The sequence below is a fragment of the Poecilia formosa genome, unplaced genomic scaffold, assembly GCF_000485575.1.
Source record: "Poecilia formosa unplaced genomic scaffold, Poecilia_formosa-5.1.2 Scaffold135, whole genome shotgun sequence".
NCBI lineage: Eukaryota > Metazoa > Chordata > Actinopteri > Cyprinodontiformes > Poeciliidae > Poecilia > Poecilia formosa.
The window spans coordinates 1,166,656-1,191,420 of record NW_006800074.1 but is presented as its reverse complement, the minus strand read 5'-3'; the positions used below and the strand labels follow the sequence as shown (position 1 = coordinate 1,191,420).

The window sequence follows — 24,765 nt, the reverse complement described above, 5'->3', positions numbered from 1 at the left end:
GATATATCAAAATGTTCAGCTCTTTGTAATTATACATTTTATTGATATATGTCAAATTGAGATCTAGAAGGACACATTCAAACACTGATAAGCTTCTGGATAATAGCCACTGTTTAACAGAAGTGAGGCTGCAGTTTTACACCATTAGTGTTTCTGACCAACAACAGCAGGAAAGGTGGGTGAAGCATCTTGCCCAAGAACTAAACAACATGGACTGAGAATTGAACTAGTGACTCGCTGATTGCAGGACAAACTCTTACTGCCTTTGCCACCTCATGACTTTAGCGTCACATATTTATTTATGTTACAATTTTATGTTACGTGTTACATACTTTCATATTGTTATAGTCAATAATGGTTGATGTTAGCTTACTAGATAAATATAGCATATTAGCTCATTTGAACATGCTATTAGCATAGTAGCGAAAATTAGCTCTGCTTAGCTAGCAAATTGACTTAAGCAAAAACCAGGCTTAAGTAGTTCAAAAATATGGAGATACAGTGAACCCAAGCCTATTTGTTGTTCTGTATTCATTGATTTTCCTGTGAAGTGCAACTCCACATTATTCACAGAAAGTTTGCCTATTTGTGCATTTTTTCCCCATAAAGCACATAAAATATGGTAAAGATAATGCAGAGTGGGAAGTTGAGATACGAGTGTTTTCAGTCTGAGTGCCTTTAATTTTCATTGGACTTGATATCCAATGGGGGACTTGAGGTTGTCTGAACAGTGGAAATAAGGACCACCATATTAGGTTCTGTGGCAGTCTACCATACATGTTAACTGGTGTTTAAAAAGCAGACAATTATCTGACTTGTTAAGAGATGGGTTCTAAATATGTGCAGATTTTAGCTATTTGTGTGCAACTATTGTCCTTATAACAATATAAACTGGAAATTCACTGTATCAAAGGACTTAATTAATTTTAAAAAAAAACATAGATTTTTAAACCATAATCACTTTACGAGCTCTTTTATATTTTAAGCTTCCCCTTCTCTCAACTGCAAACCTAAAACAGAATGTGATTGGTTAGGGTCAAGCCTCCTGGCCCCTCCTTGGTAGCGCCACTGCTAAGTGTTTGACATTAAACTCTGTCTGTATTAATTTTATAGAGCTGAAACACATTCAGTTGTTAAAAGATACACCTTTAGCTTTTCACAGTTTTTTATTGTTATTTTCTAAAGTCTCACTTCTACATATAAATGAATGGGATTGTCGTGCTTGCGCCTTGCACAGACGGGAGCGCGCAATTCATTTTTCCAGCGGCACGGAGAGGAGAGAGTTCAGCCTCCGGAGGAGAGGGGAGGAGAAAGGGCTACATGGAGGAATACAGGGCTCTAATTCTGCACAAAATCTGGCCTGGATAACATTTTTTTGTACATTAGGACACAATGAAGAGTCCCCGGTGTCGCTGTTAGTTTTTGTCGGCGAAGAGGAGAAGAGGAGCGCTCTTAAGAGTTTTGTTAGTCCGCGGTACGCTGGAGCCACCGCTGTTGCTGCCAGTTTCTCCGAGAAAAAAGACGACTTCAGCAGGGGAGGACCTGAGAGAAACTTTGTGGAAAAAAATGCAGGGGGTTTCAGCGACGGGTAAGTGAACTGCCCTCCCAGATCATTCGGTCTGCATTGAAAACAGCCTCCACTTTTCCGGAGTTGTTTCCAGATAGTCGCGGCGGGTTTGGCGCACAGGATTTGAATCTCCAAAAAATGCTTTTGCCAGCTGTCAGCGGGGCAGCTGCAGGCCCGTATCTAACAAGAGAATTAAAAAAAAAAGACTTGTTATGCTCGTCAGGCGGCCTCATAAACACAAACTGAAGGGAGCATTAATATTAGAGCTTCTTGGGAGCTCGGGCTGACGGACAGAAAGGGCAAGAATAGGAGCAAAGCGGTGCCAAACCCTGAGAGAAAAGGCCCTGACCTCACTGTGTCTCCGGTCTGACTGAGCCCCTTCTCTCTGAAACACACAGACACTCGCATTATATCTGCAGTAATTTAGTTGGTAAGCCGTGACCGGAAATCAAGCTGTAAACACACTTTCTGATAACAAGAGGGCTTCTGCACTGTCCTCCCTATTGTGAGTGGCTGTAACAGTGTCCCTGTGAGGAATGTGATCTAAGTGGAGGAGTAGCAGTGTGTGTGAGGCAGATATTAAAAGTCTGTAGGTCTATGAAAGCGTCTGGATGCATATCTGTCCTGCAGGTTGGTAGAAGGCCATAAGTTAGAGATGAGTGTATGATTCTGTGGTTTCCCTTCTGCAATGTGGCCAGACATATTTTTAGTAGCAAGATGATTTCATGAGATCCTGACTTGCATTTCTGCCACAGCTAAATAATTAACATACTCCCTAGCTGTCCATCTTCATGTTGGTTCAGTCTTAAAGATATATCGAGTGCTGTATTTTTTTTATTTTTTCCACTACCAGATGTGCACTGTCAAGAAAGTTAAAGGTGAGTAATAAAGTTTGGATTTCCAGTGCAAAATTTCAGAAATGGCTGATTTAATTACAAATTTACTGAAGAAGAAAAAAAATGCAAACACTATTTTGTACTTATTTGGGTCACAAAAGGCTCACGAATGGAGTTGATCAGCGCCAACTTACAACAAATACGCAACAAGACCGTTTAGACGACAAGAAAAGATCCAACTAATTTTCAGTAGCACACAATGGAGCAATACATTAAATTCATACAAATACAATTATGTCTGGTAGATGGATTAGAACGTGACTTTGACAGATTTTAACAAAGATGGTGATGCATTTTGTTGCAACACTGCAACATTTTTTGCGTCTTTCCCAAGCCAGGATTAATGGTGCGGTGACTGATGGGGGTAAGGTAAATTTAACTATGACAGGACTTGCATAATGGTCTGAAAGATGGCAACATTCTTTTTGAATGTTGCCATCTTATTGGCTCCTGTGCAAATTCCTTGTTTGTAAAATGGGTAAAAAGGTGTATTCCGCCTGCAAGACCTAAATTGTTAAATGATTTGTGAGTATTGTGGAACTGACTGCTGATCTTTGGGATTACCTTTCTTCCTTCTGATGTTGACTGAATGATGGCAGTAGGACAGACTGTACCATAACTGGGAGTATGAGGCTGATTTATATTTTTACCTATTAGCAAACGTAGCTTGTGAGCCGGCAGTTTTGCAGGAAACCTTTGGACCTTAAAACTGTCTTAATGCAACACACTGACCAGGCCAGATGTTTTTTATTTTAACTCGGTCTGATCTCTGATAATGATATCTGGCCATTCCGGTCTGCACTGGTCCTCTTCACAAACCGCTTCCATGTGTTTCATTGGGCTTCAGGTCAGTTTGGCCCCTTTGACATTTTCTACCCAACCCTTGCCATTTCATTCCTTCAAATTTCTGCTTGCTTATTGGACATAAACAAGTTATTTCGTCAACATGTGCATAAATAGCTGTGCGTCGTTTTATTGATATTTGTAATTGGGTAATACAATGGAGATGAGTTCTCATTAAAAGGCTAAACTTCTTTATATGATTTAATTTTGTAGTGTATTTTCAGAAATTGTTGTATTATTCCCTACTAGCATTGATTGTGGTTCTGATTACGGCTTATGAAATATCAAAGTAATTCTGATCGTCCAGAACATCATTAGATGTTCACTGGAACATCATTATTGGAGCTGCAAATGCTTACAGTAAACAGAAAACTCATGATAGAAAAAAGTTACAAATTGAGGCATAGAACCTTTCAAGGTTGTTCGGACTTGCGCTTCAAAGGCGTGAAATGACCAACATTTAGTTGTCAAAACAAAGTTTACTGAAACACTTTTCTCACAAAGTTTAAATGCGTTGCTGCTGCCATACAGAATACTAATAAACATGTTTATGATTACAAATAAAAATGGGGGGAAAAAAAGCTAAGTGACATTTTTTAAATGAACTCGGACGTTACTAGAAATATCCTTTTATTTTATTTTTTCCTGGGAAAATCTGGATCATGTTACAATTTACAACAAAAAAATCTGACCAAATAGAAAATCTGAGCATGACGTGCTCTAAGGAGATTGATTGATTTTACAGGATAGTCTGACTCATAGCTTTAATGGGTTTTTTTTTGTTTGTTTGTTTGTCTTTATTAATATTAAACCATGGATTTACTGGAAATTAAGTTAAAAAAATCAGGATTTCTTTCTTTCTTTATACTTTTGCATACATCTGCTTTAGTAATGCCTAAGACAAATAAGTGGTAGGAGGGTATGACTGACATGAAGTGCTGATGGGACGATATCAGGCTGCAACTGAGGTAAACTATGCAGAGTGAAAGAGAGTCTGTTTGTTGTGAGGCTCAGGGGAGGGATCGATCTGCCGTCCTCCTGGCTGACTTTCTTTTTCCTGCAGTTCAGCACTGTATCGTTTCTCTCCCACACACACATTCATATTCACTCTCAAGGCCTTGCTCTTCATTATTTTTTTTTTTTCGTTTGTTGTGTTTTTCCCGTTCCCTCTCTCTCTCCCACACTGTCCCAGATCAATCTTTTGCCACCTCTTCCTTAAACCCTCATCCCCCAGCACAGCACAGCACAGCACACACACACGTTTGTGTTGCTATCTTTGTGGGGACTTTCCATTGACTTCCATTCATTTCTACAGCCTAAACCTTACCTTTACCCTTTTCCTAACCCTAACCATCAAAACAGGGTTTCCTCTTGTGGGGACGAGGCTCCGGTCCCCACAAGGAGCAATTGGTCCCCACAACGTAGTATATGTCAGGAAAATTGTCCCCACAAGGTATTACAAACAAACGCACACACACACACACACACACACACACACACAATCAGATATGTTATTTCTTTTTCCCTTAACTGTACTTCCACGTGGGAACCCTACCACCAGTCAGAGCGCTTTCCGATGCTTATTTTTGTATTTACGATAGCGGGGTCGTGCGGGTTGCGGGCTGCTTGCATCGAATCATCGGAGAATCTATTAAAACAAACCACATCACAAATAAACTGTGGTGGGATGGGATAGCATGCCTCTCAGTCTGAGGTCCACCACACTCCTCTGACTTGTTTCCATAAACTTTATGGACAGATTTTGCTCTTATTCCTACCCTCAGAGGTGGGTCAGTGTATTTCTGACAAAAACAGGGTGACGGTGGTTCACGAGTGGCAGCATGGATGTCCTGGCTGACCGTTTTGGAGTTTGTATCATGAAAAGAAAATCCTTCAGTGTCAGATCTACTACTAGCACCTCCTCTCTTCCTTAGGAGTTTGAGAACGGGACGGGAAGGAAAGTTTCCTGCGTGGCAAAAATTTGCCCACAACTATTTGCAATTTAGACCATTGTTTAGCTTAGCTGGTAAATATTGTCTGTGCAACATAGCATAATTATCCCAGGGTGTGAATTATTATACAGGAACCCAGTGGAGCACCGTGGAGGGTTTCAGCCCTGTACTGTATCTTTTCTTGTTTATAGTAAAGTCTGTATGTCAGTAATGATAAATGAAACCGTTTACAGCAGCTCACGGAGGGAGTACCCAGCAGTTACTCTGGGTTAAAGGGGTCACCAAGTATTCAAGAGGAAATCTGGAACATAAACCCACAGAACAGCGTGGCCTTTTTTCCAATCCTGGATTCTAAACAGTATTTACATACCCAGGGTTATTTTTAAAAAACAGATTAAAATGAACCTAGCTCTATTACTAAATTAAGGTTTTCTGTCTCTGAATGTGTTCCTATGCACACATTCATTAGATGATTAATCATTGGTTCAAATGGGAAACGAAACACGGGGATAATAGAAGATAAGCTGCACTTCTACATAATGCGACAGCTAGTAGATGTAGTTTTGCTTATTGTATTACTACAGATGAGTCTGTAATCATCAATGCATTATTTAAATTGGAAAAAGTGAATTGTATGCATTATATAAAGATTCATTACACACAACATTAATACATTTCAATTGTTTGCCAATTTTAGTCAGCGTAACCTATTGGAAAAAAAACAAAAAACAGAGTTTCTCAAAAATACCATACCACTTAATTTCTACGGCACTTAAAATACAAAATGGCAGCTGGCCAAAATACCGTACAAAAATGAAAACAAAGAACAATTTTAAAACAATAAGACAACTTTTTCCTAATATTAAGTCACAGATGCTTTCTCTCTCTGGGTTAAAAGCCAAAGAGAAAACAATGTGTTTTTAAACAAGTTTAAAAAGCAGAAAGAGATGAAATCTCGTTCATTACGTAAGACCAATAAAAAAGACTTTTAATACAGATTTTGACCTACTAAACAGTATCTCCATGTTGTACTGTAGGGTAAATGCACTCAATACTTGGTCTGGGCTCCTTTTGCGTGACTTATTGCATCATCTATCAGCCTGCTGAGCAACTTGTCTGCGTTGTTGGATCTGGTGACTTTCATCTTCCTGGTGAGTTTCCAGGACAATCAAGTGCAGCGATAATGTGATGATTAAAGCGGTTAGAGGTACTTTTTGCAGTGTGGGAGGCCATACCAAGTCTGGCTGGAAAATGAAGTCAGAGTCTCTTTAAACCCAATCAGCAGAGGAACGTGCTGTAAAATATTCTCCCAAACTGCTGCTGCTCTGACTTTGGACTTGATAAAACACATTGGACCAATACCAACAGGTGACACGGCTCCACAAATCAGCACTGACTGTGGAAACTTCACACTGGAACTCAAACGGCTCGGATTTTGTGCCTCTCCAGCATTCCTCCCCACTCTGGGTTTGGAGTAAGCATTTTTTTTTGTTTGTTTGCTTGTTTTCTTTGAAAATCAGCATTATCTCGATTCGTTTAAAGTTTTATCTTGGTGCTGATAATGTAGTTCTCTCCTGGTTTCTGTCAACCAGTGCATGTGCTAGTATTCAGGGGGTAAATATAAAAATGTATTGGGTCTATAGTTTGTTGAAGCTGATCTAACCCTGAATTCACAATACATATTGTTACTGGGGTAGATGGGCGCAGTAGAAGTAGAAGCGGACATGTGCAACACCTCTCTTGTGGGTGATGCTGTCGTCACTCAGCTCTGTCTACTTTGTGATCTTACAGATTGAGTGACTGATCAAAACGTAGGAGCGCTTTTCAAAAACAGACACTTGGTTTTGGGCCAAAAAGACAGAATAAAGTGTTGCACTTTATTTTGGCCAAAGAGGAAATATGAGCTTCTGGCATTTATACAAAATGTAAAGCCTTACAAACAAAAGTAGACAGCTGCTCTAGCCTTTGAAGATTGGATGCAAATGGCCCACATCTGAGACAAATTTGCAGTTAGATTTGCAGCCACTGATCACCATGCTTGAACGCATCAAAGACAAGACTTGGTAGGCTTGTGCATACATTCCAGGAGCAGATATGAAGCACACTAAATGTTTTCTACTGATTGGTGAGGGAGAAGTTGATGCTAGCATCGGCTGCTCATTGGCTGTAGCCGGAGTTACAATAACGCAGCGCACTTTGACCGTAGACTGTACAGGGCTGTATATACAAAGTCAGAGCTCAGTGACCATATCTTGCAGCTAGAGTTAGAGATGCTACACAGATGTACAGAGCTGAAAAAAAAACAGGATTTACAAGAACTCTAATTATTTCTCTTGAGAGTGAACCAGACAGAGAGTTGAAAGATACGAGTCAGCTCCTCAGACATGCCAGCAGACACTTAAGGTGTCTTGTAAATATCGATCGTGGTGAGTTTCAGAGAGGTTTCAGCACCTTTTCAGTCTGGGTAACTATGTGGATCGTGTAACCGCATGGGTTAAATTAAATCAGGCTCAGGTTTTATTGAATTTTGTAAGAATGCTAATCTGATCTCTCGGTCGTAAGTATAGTTCTTCTGAATAACGGTGACTTGCAAAGATATTTTTGGTCTTTGACCTTTTTCACATTTTGTCAAGTTACAACCTCAAACTTCAATGCATAATGATCGATTGTATTATGTAGACCACTGCAATGTAGTGTAAAGTGATAATTAAAGTCAGCTCCTTTTTGTGCATTTATTCAGGAACTTTTAGCCCATTACTCTTTTTAAAAAAAAAAAAAAAAAAAAAAAAAAAAAAGCCCAATACTTTGGTTGGAGAACACCTGAAAACATAAGTTTTTAACTCTACAAATTTTGAGTTAGACTTAGGTCTGGACTTTGACTGGACCATTGTGACACGCATAGTTTCAACTACATTCTATTGCAGCTCCTGCTGGATGTCTATGGTTGTTCTGCTGGGAGATGAAGCTCGATACCGGTCTCAAGACTTTTGCAACTCCTAACTTGTTTCCTTTCATGACTGTCCTGTATTCAAATGACTTTTCAGAACGGATTTTCTGCTTGACATTTTTTCATAACGACTATATTTGTGGACTGGATGGCTTAGAGCTGTCCTGTCACCAGATTCTTCCAGTTGAGCGGTGGACCTCTGCAGCTCCTTCAGATTCACCACTGCTCATTTCTCTGAATAATGCTCTCCTTGTCTGATCTGTCTGCGTACATAGGTGGACGGTTTTATCTTGGCAGCTTTGCAGTCCGAGTCTTTCCATTTTCGGATAATGGTTTGAACAGAGCTCCGTTAGATGTCAAAAGCTTTGGGTATTGTTTTATAGGCTATCATTGCTTCTCCAAATCTTCGTTTTTGACCTGTTCGTTGTGTTCCCTTATTTCCTAATTCTCTAATAAACCTCTAAGGCCTCCACAGAACAACTATACCTAGAATGAGATTAAGGCATGCACAGGTGGAAAGTATTTACTGATTTTATTTCATTGGAATTCAATCTGAGGTGTCAAAAAAATATGACGGGGTATAAATGTATGTCGCAGCTGTTGGGGTTGAGGGAGCTGTTTGGCAAGCCGTGTATCATTTTCCGTTCAGTTCACAATTATGGACTCATTTGTGTCAGTCTGTTACATAAAGTTGCCAGTAAAACACTGCAGTTTATTGTTGTACCAGGACAAAATGTGAAAATGTTTTTGGCGTACGAATACTATTGGATTTCATCGTATTCTAAGAGCTTATTCCCTTTTGTTGTGTGCTTCTTCTCTGTTCTGGAGGTTTAAAGTCAAATGAAAGGAGACAGTAAAAGGTTTTAATGGAGTACTACAAAATGTACAACAGACATCTCTCATGTGCGGAAACCTTTATTGTCTTCCCCCGGTTGTTTCTTTGCAGTTTGGGAAACAATATCAGTTAAGAGGTTTTAGCCCATGTGAACATATGTGCTTCGCGCCTTTCAACCCAGAGACCACAAAGCAGCCGCCCTTTGTACATAAATGTTGCCTCCGAATAACAGCAAACATGTCTGTCGTCCAGTGTTGTTCTCTAGTACATGTGCCGGAATCTGAGGAGCTTAATGCAATCATCTGCTTGACTTCTTGCAGCAACACCCCGTTGAGTATTTGCTGACACAAAACTCCTTGGTGACTAATACTTCTAAACAGAAGAACTGGGTGTATTTCGGTTATCAGAACACATCCTGTGGATCTCTACATCCTCCTGTCTCATCTGGTTACAACCGTGTGAGACAGCATGACTCAGATCCAGGAACAGTGAGAAGCTTCAGGCTCTTTCCCGGCCGGCCCGGGTGTCAGTCTGATTTCCTTGATGGTGGTCATGCATGCGTCCTGCTGTTGCTGAGATTCGTCCAAACGTGACGCGTGACGTTTGTTTGTTTGCGTGAGCGGAAAAGCAGCCCTGGAGGTGACGGAGCGTTTCTCTGACAGGTCTTCTTTGTTATATGGTAACATGCGTACGCAGAACATTTTTTTTTGTTTTCAACAGCTCAAATATGTTTTATGGAACAGAGATGTTTCCATTTTAATAACCAAGCTGTCTATTCAAACTGTGATAGCTTTAGAAGTCGACTTAGCTTTTTCTCTTTTTTGTGTGTGTGTGCCTAATAAACGCAGTGGTTTGCTGTATTTCACAGGTGCAACATTAGTTGATGAGGGAGAACGAAGCGCAGGAGCATTTGAATGTGGACTGGATGGAATTAGGAACTGGTTTGTTTCAATGTGTGTTTTTTTTTTTTTTTCCTTTTCTATTATAACTATGGCAGACGCATAATTGACTCTCCTGTTAAACTGGTTATTGCATAAGTTTTAGGCATGGCTCATACATTCCGTCCATAAGCAAGCACGCACCGCTACAGTAAAACTAAGCCAAACGAGAGCAGGGTGACATATCGTGAATAAAATGTTTCTTTTTCTAGGTCACTCCTAAACATTAATATTACTTGCAATCATAAAAAGAGTGCTGGTAAATTTTAAAACGTTACTGTAAACCAAAATTTGCCAGGAGTATAAATTATTTTTTATTATGAAAACAAATGTCACAAACCTGATTTTAATTATGCTCAAAACAAGTGAAACAATGAGTGGGCTGTTTGTTAATTTGTTTCTTTTTAAATTAGAAAATGTTTCTTTTTGTTTCATTTAATAAACAGAAAAAATATGTTTTTCAGTAAGTGGTCACTAACTGAATTCAGGTGTGTCGGAGCTCCTGTTGACTGAAGCTGGACTGGATTCAACTAATGAGACAAGACGATACTTGGGACAAGATTCACAAGAACCAGACAAAATGTTTGCATTCAGGAAAACTTAGAATGTCAGTTTTTTATTTATTTTAACTTAAAAAATAGAATAAAAATAGTTTTTATAAAACTCTGTAATGGGTGTAGAGCAATCATGTGTAGTCTATATATTGTTTTTTTTTATACATTTACCTAATTTTAAGGTGGTGCGAATACTAAAAAAAATCAAACAAATGTTCATTTGGATTTTCAAGATTCTCAAAATTTGGGTAGAAGAATCTCATTTCAAAGTAGAAAATGTCTAAATTATCTTTGATAAATTAGATTTTGACCTAGAGATGACACAGTGCAGTCAGGCTCTTTTTTTTGTGAGTTACTTGTTAGGTTTACTTTCAACATGTAGCTATTAATCAGATACTATCTATAGTGTGTGAACGTTGTAAATATATGAAAGCTACTGTTTATTCCAACTTAAAACCAAAGTTTCACGCCTGAAATTCTGAAAAAAAAAAAAAAAAAAGATTGAAAGTGCTCTTCTATACTTGTCAATCCCTTTGAGTCTGTATTAAATGACTTTGTCAATCACAGGGAAACTTCCTTGCACACATCAAAATAAACGTCTCACACATAGAAACAATAGTATTTGCCGTCTTAACATGGACTGAAGTCAGCTGGATAGCACATTGTAAGACAGAGTTTACTTGGACTGGAAAAGTAGTGCGGTTGTAATATCACAACACCTTGCAGTACAAGATTTTTTCTTTTCACCTGTAATTAGCAGTTTGCAGTGAATTGAATTGACTGAGGTATCGAGGCAAAGATTTAGCCTCAGGAATGTTTTTGTGTTGTCATTCAAGTCACTCAAATACGTAATTCCCGCCCTACTATAAAATGTAGCCCATCCGTTACTATTGGTGGCTTTACCGAAGCCTCTTTGTTCCCTTAATTATATCCTTTAAGGGACAACATAACCAAGCTATGAGGTGTACACTGCTATGAAAGCTTTATTGGAGAGGACAGGAGGTGTTGTAATGGCAGAGTATAAACAAGTGTTGTGGACAAACTGCAATGTCTCGAAATTACACAAAGCAGCCGTATCCTTTCCATGAAAGTTTATATATACATCTGGAAAAACCAGTGACCTCAGATGAGATCTCAGTTGTAACTGCACAGAGTTAATTAACTCTGTGGTTTGTTACTGAAGCTACTACAGATTAAGATAAACATAATTAAACAAATCGTAGTCTGATGAAAATGTTTTTGTGACATGTTAATTCGTATTTTTTCAGTTTTATGGGCTGCTGGAGTTTGACAGCAACGGCAGCAGAACTGAGTCAACTGTAGTTTATGATTGGGATGTTTCTGTTCAGAGTAGCACTTCTTCCTGCACGTTTTGTTTATACTGGAGTTTTCTTGGCTCACACACTTGCGCGTACACGCACGCATACACACACACACACGCATGCACACAGAAGGCGGAAGTGACCTAGTTTTCCTAAATGGTACCAACTGTGGAGGCCTTCCAGAAAAGAACACAATTACTCAGTATCACCCAATAAAGGGGGCTAACGTGAGATATTGAGCACCGGCTTCACGGCCAAATAAATCTCACGCTGGTCATCTGTGTAAATGTTTGCAAGCCAGATGTTTGTCTGCAGACGTTTTGGGCTTCTGAGAGTGGGAGCGTGGTCGCTCTTAAAGTGGTGGAAAATCATTTTAAATCTGCAGATATGCTCTCAGGTTTCGTCACAGTTCAGTAGTCGGTTCCAGAAAAATAAGTATTTCAGCTACAGGAATGTCTCTGCACAGCGTTTTCTGCTGGTCTGCCTGTATCTCTGTCTCTCTTCTCCAGTCTGCTGTCTGTCTGGATCTGACCTTTCCTGATGAGGGGGATTTTCCTGGGAAAGTCTTATGGAAAGTAAAAAAAAACAAAAAAAAACTGAGCCCTAATAGTAAAAGCATGTTCCATTATATTTTCTCTCCTTCTGTGTGTCCGTGTGTGTGCATTTTATGAGTTCAGCTCCTTCCTAGCACACAGAAAGCATTGTGTTTTTCCCTCTCTCATCATCAAGAAGAGCAGGCTCCACAAAATCAGAGCTTCCTGTACACAGTGGGGTGAGGCCCTGGGATCTAGAGCGGAGGGAAGCGGGGCAGAAGAAACGAGGTGGGAGTGGGAAACGGAGCCAGGTGAAGGTTGCTGTCAGGTTAGAGGGGTTAGCTTCTGTACAGGCATACAACCATAAAAGCTAATCCATTGATAAAGGAAAAAAAAAGTGAGATGCACACATTTTATTATTGAATATACGTATGAATATTATGTTATAGATATTTTAGTAATTCCAAACAAAACCAGCTTAAGCACAAAGCCATCGACAAATAAGCTATTGTCTGTATACACAAAGCCTGAGATTGCTCTTTGATGAGCTCTTTACTGCATGGCGTGCAACAATGAACTGCTTTAAATACTTTGATGTCCAAAAATAGTTCTGTCTCTGGAGATTTGTTCTTCAAGGCTCTGTCACAAAGACTGTAAAGATTTCCCTTTGTTTTTTTCTGTTTGCATCCTCTGCTGAAGGTAGATAATTTAGTTATTTTGGTTTTGAGAATAGTTTTTATAACTAGATTAAGCATCATGTGACTTAATGAACCTGGCAATAACATAATGTGGTCAAATAGTGGGTGAAGGTCTAACATCCACAATAGAGATAAGTGGTTCAGTATCTGGCTGTGTTGTTGTCTCTTTCTTGATTTCGTTTGACAGTTTTTATTCATTGAATGCATCAAAAAGCAGGAGCTCTGGCCTTTTCTGTTCTATAAATAAATCACCTGACAGCATGCACTTTGTAATGTACTCTTCTGTTGGTTATTAAAAACCTAATGAGGAGGAAGGGGGGGTTACTACAGTTCAAACCAGATATTTGCATTTTTTCTGTGAAAAGACTCAAGCTGGTTAGAGTTACCCTGTAGAAACATGGATGGATGGCTGAGTTGTGCATTGGCTTTTCAGCCATTTAGAAATAACTGCAGTCTTCAGGTACTTTTATTATTTGCCATCAAGTTATAACTAAAAAAAATGCAGCCAGCATCATTTTTACCTGCTGGTTGATGATGCGACTGAAGCTTCGTTTTACACCACAATCTTTTTGAGTCTGCGAGCTTTAAAGCTACAGCATATACATTTTTTCTACATAATTTCACCACGTTGTGACAGGATAATATGAGACGGATAATCTGTGAAAAGATCAAGCTCCTCCACCTGCTCCCTGAGCTACTGTTAGTGTCTGAAGAAATGCACCGATCCCAGTCAAAAACAACCAATCAAAGCTAGGAGGGGTGTCGTCGTGATGTCAGCCAACGTCATGCACAAATGGGAAGATGTGAGGAATGCAAACACAGGAATGATTGACAGCGCTAAGACCCTCCTCCTGGTTCTAATTGGTTGGTTCTACAGGACTTTTCATACTCGATGTTCCTCCTTCAGCCTAACCAGCCTCCTAAATCATCTTTGCTATTCACACTGCCTCACCTGATGCAGCCATAAACCCTTCAGTAAATGCCGTCCCAGTCCGGCTGATTGCAGCCAACAAAAGCAGCCTGTGTTCAATTCTCCATGCTCTCTCCCCCTGTGGATGCCCCTCCTTCTGCTCCGTCCTTCTGTTCTGATTAAACCATTGTCTTTCTCTGTCCTCTTCCTTCCTTTTAAGCCCTAAGTATGTATCCAAAAGAAACCAAGCAGACTTTAAGATTCACATTCTCGGAGTTGTGTGTGTGTGTGTGTGGTCTGTGGTCTGTGTAACATTTTGCACATTTTTAAAAGCTGACATGTCGCACAGGTAGGATTCATGAACAAACAGCCTCGGGGCCTGTCTGTCAGCAGGAAGCTCTAAATTTTTCTGTCCCTTTCCTCCTCACAGGCACCTGTTTGTGATGGTTCAATACAAACAAATGTTTTTTTTCGTTTTTTTTCTTTTTGGTATTTACTTCATTAGTGGAATCAAGGTGTTGCAGTAAATTGGAGTACTTTTGTCACTCTAAGTAATATATAAAACAGAGCAAGCGAAGAGGCCTCACAAACCTCTGGCATTTAATTTCCTTCTTTCTTTTTTTTTCTTTTTTTTTGCTTTTAAAGCCAGAAACTTCAGGGTACTTTTCTCTGCCCCCCCCATTAAAATGATACTGATACATCATTGTTGTGCTCTGACTGTACAGCTATTATTTTGCCAGTAGGTGGCAGCATAATCTCAGCTTCAGGAGACCCCAAACAGTAATTCTTTTCACTTTATTTAAAAATATTTAGATGCCAAAAGAAGAGTTTCTGCATTAAGTTTGCTGTGAATAATTTTTTTTTGAGAAATATCATTAGTTTATATTTGTCTTTAATCGTTTTTCTGTACGAGAAAGACCTTAAACCGACAGGGACGCAGACCAGGAAGTCTCCTGATAAAGAGTAAAACAGACCTCAAAATCTTTTAATCAGCCTCATTAAGACTGAAGCTGTTGAACGTTCACTGAGACCCTGTAATGAAGTCTGCTAAAACACTCAATGTCAGATGCGCCTAAATACTTCATTTTACATATTAAATGTTTCACTTTGCTTTATTCCTATGCAGTATAGTGGAATAAACATCTCCAGTGACCGGCCAGTGATTTGAAGGGACAGTGAACCCTGATGGCTCACCGGGATCCTGTCCCTGCGTTTCAGACTGGTTCGAAGCTGCAGCAGTCGAGCTGGTATCCTTTTGGTTTTTCATGCTGAAGGTCACCCCGGTAGCAGACGACTGACTCTCGACGGACTCCTCTTCTTCTTCCTATTATAGTCTGTGCTGGCCCTCGGCCATTTATCATGAGCTGCTCCTCTAATGACTTTGTGAAGTGACGTGGCCCTGTCAGATGGTGTTGCGAATTGGCTGCTGCTTAATGGCTGCTGATGTTGTGTTTTGTATCTGAATTAACTGTGCATCGCCTGCAAGGGGTATTTAAATTTTTTGCACATTTCCACATTTTGTCATTTTACAACAAAAACGAATCCATTTTATCTGGATTCAGTTTGATAGACCAACCTAATGTTTTGTATAATTGTAAAAAATTAATTATTAATTATTTAATCTGATACTCCTAAATATGTGAAGTGCAAAAAATTTTTAAAGTAATCAATTTACTGACATAGTCTGCCTGTGTGTAAGTTTACTTAAGTATACACCAGGCAGCTCAGAGAGAAAGAGAAAATTACAATTTTTCCAACTTTGAACAGCTCATTGAGCACTGTTTTGTCCATGATCAGAAAATGGTTTGAATGACCTAGTCAAAGTCCAGACTTGTATCCAAGTCAAGGATCTGTGGCAAAACCTAAAACGTTCCCTGTGCTGACATTCGCCGTCTAATCTGAGCTAGACCTTTTGTGCAATTAAGAACTGAAACTAAAATTTTAGTCTTTAGCTGTGCAAAGTCGGCTGAGATGTACATACAGTGATTCATAGCTGTAATCGCAATTTAGGTGGTCTTACAAAGTATTTCTTCCAACACTGTTCAGAAAAACACACCAAATTCTTGCTACTTTAGACAGTTACGTAGTACTTTATGCTGCTCTATCATATAATATCCCAGCAATTCATTGAATTTCGTGGTTATTCTGTGACAAAACTTTCATTTTTTTAAATATAATTGGCTTTTAAGACTTGATTCTGTGATTTTGAGCATTTGAGTTGAAATTCCCACTTCATGGTGTGTGTTGCTCAGCTCTTATCACAGGACAGCCATAACAGCCTGCTCCTAAAGAGGAGATGAGAGGTACATCCACACAGATGGATCCTGTTCCTGTGTCCCGCTGTGGATTATCTTCCTCCTGGTGATATCTCAGGAGTTGCCTGTTTTCTATTTTTTATTTTATGTTTTGTTTTGTTATGTTTAGTTACTCACTAACGAGCTCCTCATTAGATTTAGGAAGAATCTAAAATGGTCGACATGTAACGAAACAGATGACTGCCTTGGGTGGTACAACATCTGGGTTTTAGTCCAGGCATGTGTGTGAAGGTTTGTGTCTGCATGCATCAGCTGATTACCTTTGAAGCTGTCTCAGAGTTCCCTGAATCTAGACTGTCTAATGACTTCCTGTAAAAACATCCTTGAAAAACGCCTGGCTTGTACAGTAGGTTGTTAAACTGTCATCTGTCACTCTCTGGCATGAATGATGAGTCTTATTAAACCTGGCCTTCTGCCAAGTGAGACCCTGTTTCTCTGATTTCTCACTCAGTGAAGGATATCTAAAACCAAGTCAGGAGGGTGTGCTGCCTTTACTTCTGATCTGTTTTGCAGCTGGGCTGAGCCGTGAAAATCTGCTACTACCAGTTTAGTGTTTGTGATGGTTGAGCTGTCTGAGCTAATGATGCGTTGGCTCATTCAGAGATTCCCTGACTGTTTAGCAATCTTGTTTTTGTTCCAGTTCAATCTCTGTGCAACTCCTCCATGTATCGTACTTAGAAAAAGAATATACAAATGGCAGGTTTTTTGTTAGGTGGGAAAAATAAGGCCTTGAGAGATCATTATTGAGCTTTTTGCACGTTTGACACGACCTATAACCCACACAACTTGATTTAGAAGCAAACAGATATATTTTAGGGGTGGAAATACAAAGCTAAAATAATGCTGTGCAAGCACTCATATAACTGGGGATGTGGTTATGTACAGAAATGACCACTACATTCAAACTCCTGTTTTGGAGAGGTCAGTATACACCCACCACCACTCAAGTTGGCTCTGATTAACCCCAAATAAACTCTGGCTGCTCTATAAAACATTCGCCGACATTTTTACGTCTCGATCTTGCAACCAAACAGCATGGCCCACAGAGAGCTTCTAAAGTATTAGAGAGATCTTTCTGTCAATAAGTATCAGTCAGGAGAAGGATGTACAATAATACCCAAGGCCTTATGTATTACTACGTAATATGGTTAAAAAAAACATGAATAGTAACATTACTACAAACTGGGATGGGTGTGGTTCTCTAGGTAATCATCCTGCAATCAGTAAGGATTTTATTCAAAATTCGTCCTGCCTCACAACGATGTGGACATCAGCAGGCGACCCGAATTTGCCTACTGATTTGCCTTTCAGTGTATGAGCGTCCTCAACTTTGTGTTCGATGGAAGCAATAATTTGAACTTCCTTTGCTTCACTCTCTGCTCTTTAGTCCGTCTCTGCATTCGTGAAGCTTTCTGAGGTTCAGGGTTGTAGGTCAAGAATTATTGGAGCTTTTGAGATGCTGATCAGTTGCTCCCAGTTCTAAAAAAGAAAACAAAAAAAAAACGATATTGTGTTGCCCTGGTAGCGCATCATAAAGTCTGAAAGTAAAGAAATACAGAGCAAAATCCTCGCTGATGCATAGCATCTAAAGCCAGAGGGAACAATTGTCCAAACATGAAATATGTCAACCAGAAATAAAAAAAAAAAGTCTGTATAAGAACAAATCTGAATTAAAGTAACAGCTTGTCCAGCATGCTACGACAGAAATATATATTCCATGACATATATATCTGTGTACCATGGATCAGAAATGTGCATTGAGGTGTTTTTGCCATCGTTTGCTCTCTTGGACACATTCTGTGTTTCCCCTCAGGTGAAGCTGCTACAGCAAATGCATCGAGAGGTTAACTGCTGTTGGTTTGGCAGAGCATTGATCATTTTTCATGCTTTACCTGTCTGTGCGTGATCCATCATTTCAGCCAGCTGCTGGGGGACAAATGTCCCCGAGTGTGTTTGTTGCTATACACATTCTCATCTGACGCACACCCACACTTATCCGCCTGCACTCCGCTCTGGTGAAATCTGAGATCATAATAACTGGTCGTCAGCATTTCTGAAATGAAAACAAGCCGAGGGAAGCGATAAGTTGTTGAAAGTCTTCATGGTGCTGTGAAGAAGGACAGAGGAGAGGTTTGCCTTCCTTCATGACAAACGCCTTCTGTCGTTGCCGCTGTGCCATGTTGTTGGCCCGTTTCTTTGACCTTGCATAACCCCGCGTTCATTTCATTCAATTGTATCCGTTCTTTATCCTAATTTGAACTTCCTTTTTTTTTCTTTTTTTTCTTTTTTTACTCTCCATTTCTTTTCATCTCTTTGCTGCACAGTAATCTCTACTGAGCCGTTCATAATCACGGGCCATCTGGGCGCTGTAGGGAGAGATGAGCCTGCAGCTCATCAGATGACCAAACCCACAGTGGGCCAAAAGACACGCACATCCACAGTCACACCGTTAATGCTCACAAATTTCCACGTGGCTGTTTACGTTCATCGCACCTTTACGAGATTTTATTCAAGGACACAGAGTTCATCCAAGCACACCGCTGCTGTGACTCATGGCGGGGAAAATAACCTCATTTGTAGGTATTGATCTCCCACAGAGTGACCATTGTACCTGCGATGAGGATCAAGCCCAACAAGGCGGCGGGAGGGGGTGGAGGTGTGGAATAAATCCCAAAACAAGGTAGAAAAATTGAAAAAATAATGGGGCTGTAATTTTAGCTTTGTACAGACAGGCTTCACGCTGTCTGAAATTTAATAATCTGACCTCTAGGCAGCCGTCCAATCCAAATATCATGCTCTCTGTGTTTTTTTTTTTTTTAGGCTCTTTCTAAAATTGCTCTGCAGTGTCCTCGATGCCCTCCTCATGGTTGGCTGCAGCAGAGCTTATTACCATTAGGAAATGCTGACCGCCGCAAAATTTTAAAAGATGCTTAAATCATCCTGTTTGTGGAAAAACCGATCACGGTTTTGCATTATAAGCCACCTAATGACGCTATAATTGATCTCCTGGGTTTTAACGTTTTAAACCGCGGCATAGGTACCAGGTAAGGCATGTTTTAAAAAGTGCAAGTCCAAGCTGTATTGACACAGTGTGTAAAATAACTTTTTTCTTATCAATCCTAGTAGCAATACACTGGCAAATGTTTCAAAAAATGGAAATACTTGGATTAGCAAATCCTTTTAAATTGAAATTTAATTTTAGTTGCATTTTAGATATAACATAGACATAAAAAAAAAACACTGCCAAAATGTACAGGATTTTAAAACCAAATACCTTGTGCAACCATTTATTTTTAGTTTGTTACATTTAGTGCCAGAATCAATAATAAAGGTCATATTTAAAAGTACCACCATATTTGAATGTCTCGTATTGTGTCTGTTTTGACAGAGTTTTCCCGTTTTTGCTCAATCTTTGTTTAATGTATAATGACATGGTGAAAAAAAAAGAGTAGAGTGTGCTCACTAAGAACTTTGTAGCTGAAATAATTCCACAAATAAATCTGTGAGTGAATATCGACAGTGTTGTTCTCTGAATACTAATATAGATCAAGTGGTTTTACTAAAGCAAGCGGTGATCACCAGATTATCTGTTCGTTGCTCGGATGAGAGCTGTCGGAGATGTTTACTTGAAAGTAAAGCAGGAAACTGAGATTGGGTTACACAACTTGTGAAAAATTATAAAAATAGCATATTTACAATGCTATGGAAAATAAAGAAACTTTCTTCCTGAGTTGTTTCTTCCTAGAAAAAGAAGGAAGTCACTAAATAATCATTTGCGGTTCAATTACAGAACTGAACATTAAATATTAAGCCCATTTCAGTACTTGTTTTAATTTTATGACCTGTGTTTTACCTTGAGTCATGGTAAAGAGAAAGTGGTCCCTTTGTTATCTCTAGGCTTAATCAAAAACTGATCTGGGCTTTGCCAGGTTGTGCAATTCATTTTAATCTCTTTTAATCTGAGCTATTTAATCCCCAAGTGTACCAATCCACACATCAAATCCATTGTGTTTTTACTGTGACTTTTTTAAATTTATTTTACTCTAAGACTAGTTACTTAAATCAGACTTCTTCAAACTGGTCTCCTTCTCTTCACCTAAAGTTGTACAAAAAGCTTTTCTGTTCTGATCCCACTGAGACCAATGACTGATCGTATCAGTCAGAGCTCCCCCTGCTGTCTTGCATAGGCAAATAAAAAATGCAGGAACAAGTTGCTTTCCGTTTTTGGCTTTCCTGTACTGCCGTCTTGGTGGACTTATAAATCGGTTCTAAAATCTCACGACTCACCCTTAAAAGCCTTAAAATCCAAATTGATCCTAAACATAAATGCATACCAGACTCCCAACAACCTGGTATATTCTTTCCTGCTCACCAAGATCTATAAATGCATCCTGCATTTATAGATCTTTACAACACTTTAAACTTTACTTTTTGTGAAATTGTTTTGTGTGATACATGTAGATTTCTTACTTGGCCTGCATGGTGGTGCCTTCCAGCAAATGCTATTATGATAAAAGTGATGATGAAGAGCATTTAACAATTTCAGCTTTTGGCAGTACTTCTGTCCTTGAATGTTTTTGGTTCCCCCAAAACACAAGCATGCTCTAAAAATAAATCATTGCCATAAATATTGCAACAAATGCATTAGGTAGCGTATTTATACCACCTAACAGCACATGATAATTGCAGTCATGCTTTCAAGTACACTGATGCTTATTGATAATGTGAAGGAAACCATGGAGACGTATGCTAGAAAAACGCAAACATTATAGGGCATTTATGATTGGTTTAAGAGTTGAATTTTTCAACTAGCCAGTTACAGATCAGAGTATTTTTTGTTTTTAGATTAAAATAATTCACTATATAATTTCTGTGTTAATGTTTACCTTTCAGCTTGGCATCTATCAGAAATATCCTAAACTGCAGCAGTTTGTATCTGTTCTATGGTAGAGGAAAATATCATCTGACAAATCTCCACCTTATCTTCCTTGCATTGCACCCATCGTTGCCACCTTGCCGCAGGGCCAGACACTCGCTCACAGCATGGGATCAATGCAGAACTATATTCTGCAGATCTCTGCAGCTCTAACAGAGCGGGACAGAAGGTCTGCCGCCTCACTTTCCTCTCAGAAAGGGGGCGAGAGGTGGGGGTTGTGTAGATGCACGGATTATCGTTGGCTCCAGACTCTTTGTAATTCAGATAAGACCTCTCTCCTCCTGCAGATAAGTTTAATCATTAATAATGAATTAAAAGATTGTCCTCCGGGTGAAATATTAATGACCTCTCCTTATGAGACGCTGCTTTGAGAGAGGGAGGCTGATGGCGTGCTTGTTGGAGTAATTTTAAGCAGTTCTTTGATTTCTAGCTGCCGAATGTTTGAGATGTAGGTGGATACCAGGGTCAATATTTGAGCAGGGAGATATTTGGGAATGACCATTAAAGACTTGTTTAAACAAGGACGTCAAAAGGTTTACTAGCGAAATCTCACCTCGCTGTTATTATCCGACTCCATCATCGTCTCTAATCTACTCCAGGAAACAGATTTGAGTTTGTCCTGAGCGCAGTTCTAGCTGAGGCAGAGGTTAAATGAGGAAACATGAATGTTCCGACGGAAGAATAAAGCTCCGTCACCAGACGCCTGAGTAGTTGTTGTGTCTTCCTGGCGCTCCAGGACCTTCAGGGATGTGTGAATAAGAGGGTTATTTATTTTCTCAGATTAAGCTTATGTCTGTCGTCTGCGTGTGTGTGCGTGCGCGTGTGTGTGTGTGTGATTTATTCATGTGTCTCCCTGCGTTTCAGAAAGGGCTTTCTGGTCGGGCCAACATGCAGAGGAATTTGAATTGTCTCCATGACAAAAACCCAGCGTCCTTCTTCCGGCTTTCCTCAGCGGGGTGCGCGCTGAGGAAACCGAGCCAGATCAGCCATGCAATCAGTCACAGATTTAAAGAAAAAAAAAAAGAGTCCTAATAAAGAATTAATAAGGAAGTCTTTATTGATTTATCCATGCAGATGTCCTTTTAGAGTCCTTCCTGTAGTGGAGCTGGACGAACTCCTGAGTACGCCTGCATGTCTAGAGGAAAAATGTGCACGGTGTGTTTGTGCTGATCGAACCCAGCGCAGACCTCTGAGGGGAAGCTGACAGAGCTCTGGCAGCCGTTCACACAGCGGCACTGTTTTGTTTCGCTTCTTGTTGACGGCGCATTGCTCACGCAGCAGTCTTGTCGAGTTATAAACTGTGGCCACACAGTTTATGCATAAACGTCCACAGGAACAAACGTGAACAAAGAAAGAGCTTGTTTTGCATGTCTATTTCTTTATAAAAAGAAGAAGTGGATTCCCTTTCCTGATCTCCCTTCCTAAGATAACCGAGGTCTAAGTGACAGAAGAAAGTATGTCAGCAGATGTCTGACAGATGTCATCTGTGGGTAAGCGAGGCGAAGGAGATTTAGGCGGTCGGTCGTCAATATTTCAGGGGGTTTGTGTGCGGCGGGCAGAATAAACTCACAAAGTTTCCCGTTTGTGGACAGATGGGAAGAAAATGTTGTGTTTAGCAAGAGGAGGAAATGGGTGAAAGAAAGACGGACAATCTGTGCTGGTTTTCTCCTGGTCTCTGTGGTGACCGTCAGTTTGTCGCTATTAATGAAAAGTAAAAACTGCCATTTTTCAATCTTCAAGGAATTGGACCCAAAAGTCATTCTGACAGCATAACCTTGAGTCAAAGTACTTTGAGTCAAAATACTTTAACAATATCATTCTATTACCACAAACATTTAAATAAAAAACATACATGATTAACTAAGTACCTTTTTGTCAAATAAATGTGCATATAATATTAAACCTTTTTGTCATTTTGACATAATATAGTTTGTAACTAAATTATGCCAGATTCAGTATTTTTAACTAACCATCAGCTAACGCTGGTTGGTCGAGAAACTGTGAATATTAGCCCCATGTTTCGCTGCCAGCAAAGGAAAGTCTGTGGTCTTGTTTTCCTCCTTTTAGATTAGACTCCAACGTGGCTGCAGAGCTAATTCTTTACTTGACCTTTGCTTTGTGTAAGGAGATTTCTCCTTGTCAGGTCTGCCGGGACGAGCAGCCAGTTTCATTGTAGCACCTGTTCCATCCTTGCAGACTGATGCATAATTCACCATTCAAAGTAGTTTTAACCAGTTTAGCGAGAGCTGCAGGAGGTGAGGGGTTTGAGGAGGGGGATTCTGTCACTGATGATTCAGTAGAACGACAAGAAGATAAATTAAGGAGTAATTTAACCCACTTACTCCTACTCACAACTCTCCTCTGGTTTTAAATTATCTGCTTTTTTTTCCTCCCCCCCCCACCTTTAAATTTAAATCGAACACAGACTCCCATCCCCCTCTGCTTGCTCTTCATCGCTTCCACTCTACTCCTCACACCCATATCTGAAGCCCTGTTATCGTTTTGAAACTGGTGATACTTCACCAGTGTTTCCATGGTTATTGCTGGCATTCGTCTCAGAGCCGGTGTCAGGCAATGTCACCCCGTCTTTAAAGCCCGCGTCAGCTCCTGAGTGTTTAGAAGGGGGGAGCACAGAGGTATATGAAGGGGATGGGTTGGAGGGGGGAGTAGGTGGTTGTAATTATATGTGCATACGAAGAGGGTCGGAGCAGCTTGGTCGCGTCATTCTGCCAGCTTTTGTGTTTTGCAAGTCTGTGGGGGGAAGCTGCACAGGGATGCGTCCCCCTGAGAGCGCTGGTTAACTGGGTCCCCAGGAGACGCAACATGTTTTATTTATTCACACATCAGAAACGGTAACTATCGTAAGGGCTCCAGCTGAAAAGTGCATCGTCCAGAGATATAAAGTCCTTTCTTCTTTTCATTTACATCACAATTTAAAAATTGCTCAAATTTTCCACCATGCCATCCCTTCAGTCCTTCTGAGAGACGTCGGAGTTTTCTCTGGCTTTATGCTGAACAGTGATGCAACAGAGTCACTCCGCCACCTGTGGCTGCGCACTGATGGTCAGCTGGCTAAAGGAAGGCTTCTTCATTTTTTTCCTAGCTTACAAAAAAGGACAAATTAGGATGGTTTGGAAATAATTCATAATGCAAAACAAACATATTGAGCCGATCACTCTTATTCAAGAGATGCAGTTTTAAAATTAATGTTGGCAATCATCAAGCAGCATGACAGTTTAATGGGTGACTTAAAATCTAACATTCTTCTGAGGATGGAAGTGTTTAAAATATTTATTTTTAGCAGAGTGTATGTTTTTGCAATTCAAGCAGCAATAGGTAAATGTCATAGCATTATTATAATTGTAAAAAATACATTTATTTTAGCAGCAGTCGGAATAAATGTAGCTTTTAATATTTTATTTAAAAAAGTAATGAAAGCATGTAAATTCCAAAATAATAAAAATGTAATGAAAAAAATTATAAATATAATTCATAAGGAAAAAAATTATATGTGCACAG

At 39.7% G+C, this 24,765-nt stretch overlaps 1 protein-coding gene across 2 annotated transcripts in view; it reads left to right on the top strand.

Annotated features, from left to right (window-relative positions):
* Nucleotides 1–1,226: 1,226 nt before the first annotated feature.
* Nucleotides 1,227–24,765, top strand: part of fgd (faciogenital dysplasia) — a 65,111-nt gene continuing 41,572 nt past the window's right edge. Inside the window, exon 1 of one of the 2 annotated variants that reach the window (XM_016676551.1) lies at nt 1,227–1,588. In XM_016676551.1, coding sequence (XP_016532037.1) covers nt 1,567–1,588 — 22 coding nt within the window. In that variant the 5' untranslated portion in view covers nt 1,227–1,566. The remainder of the gene's footprint in view (nt 1,589–24,765) is intronic. The other variant, XM_007562354.2, reaches the window with a different exon arrangement.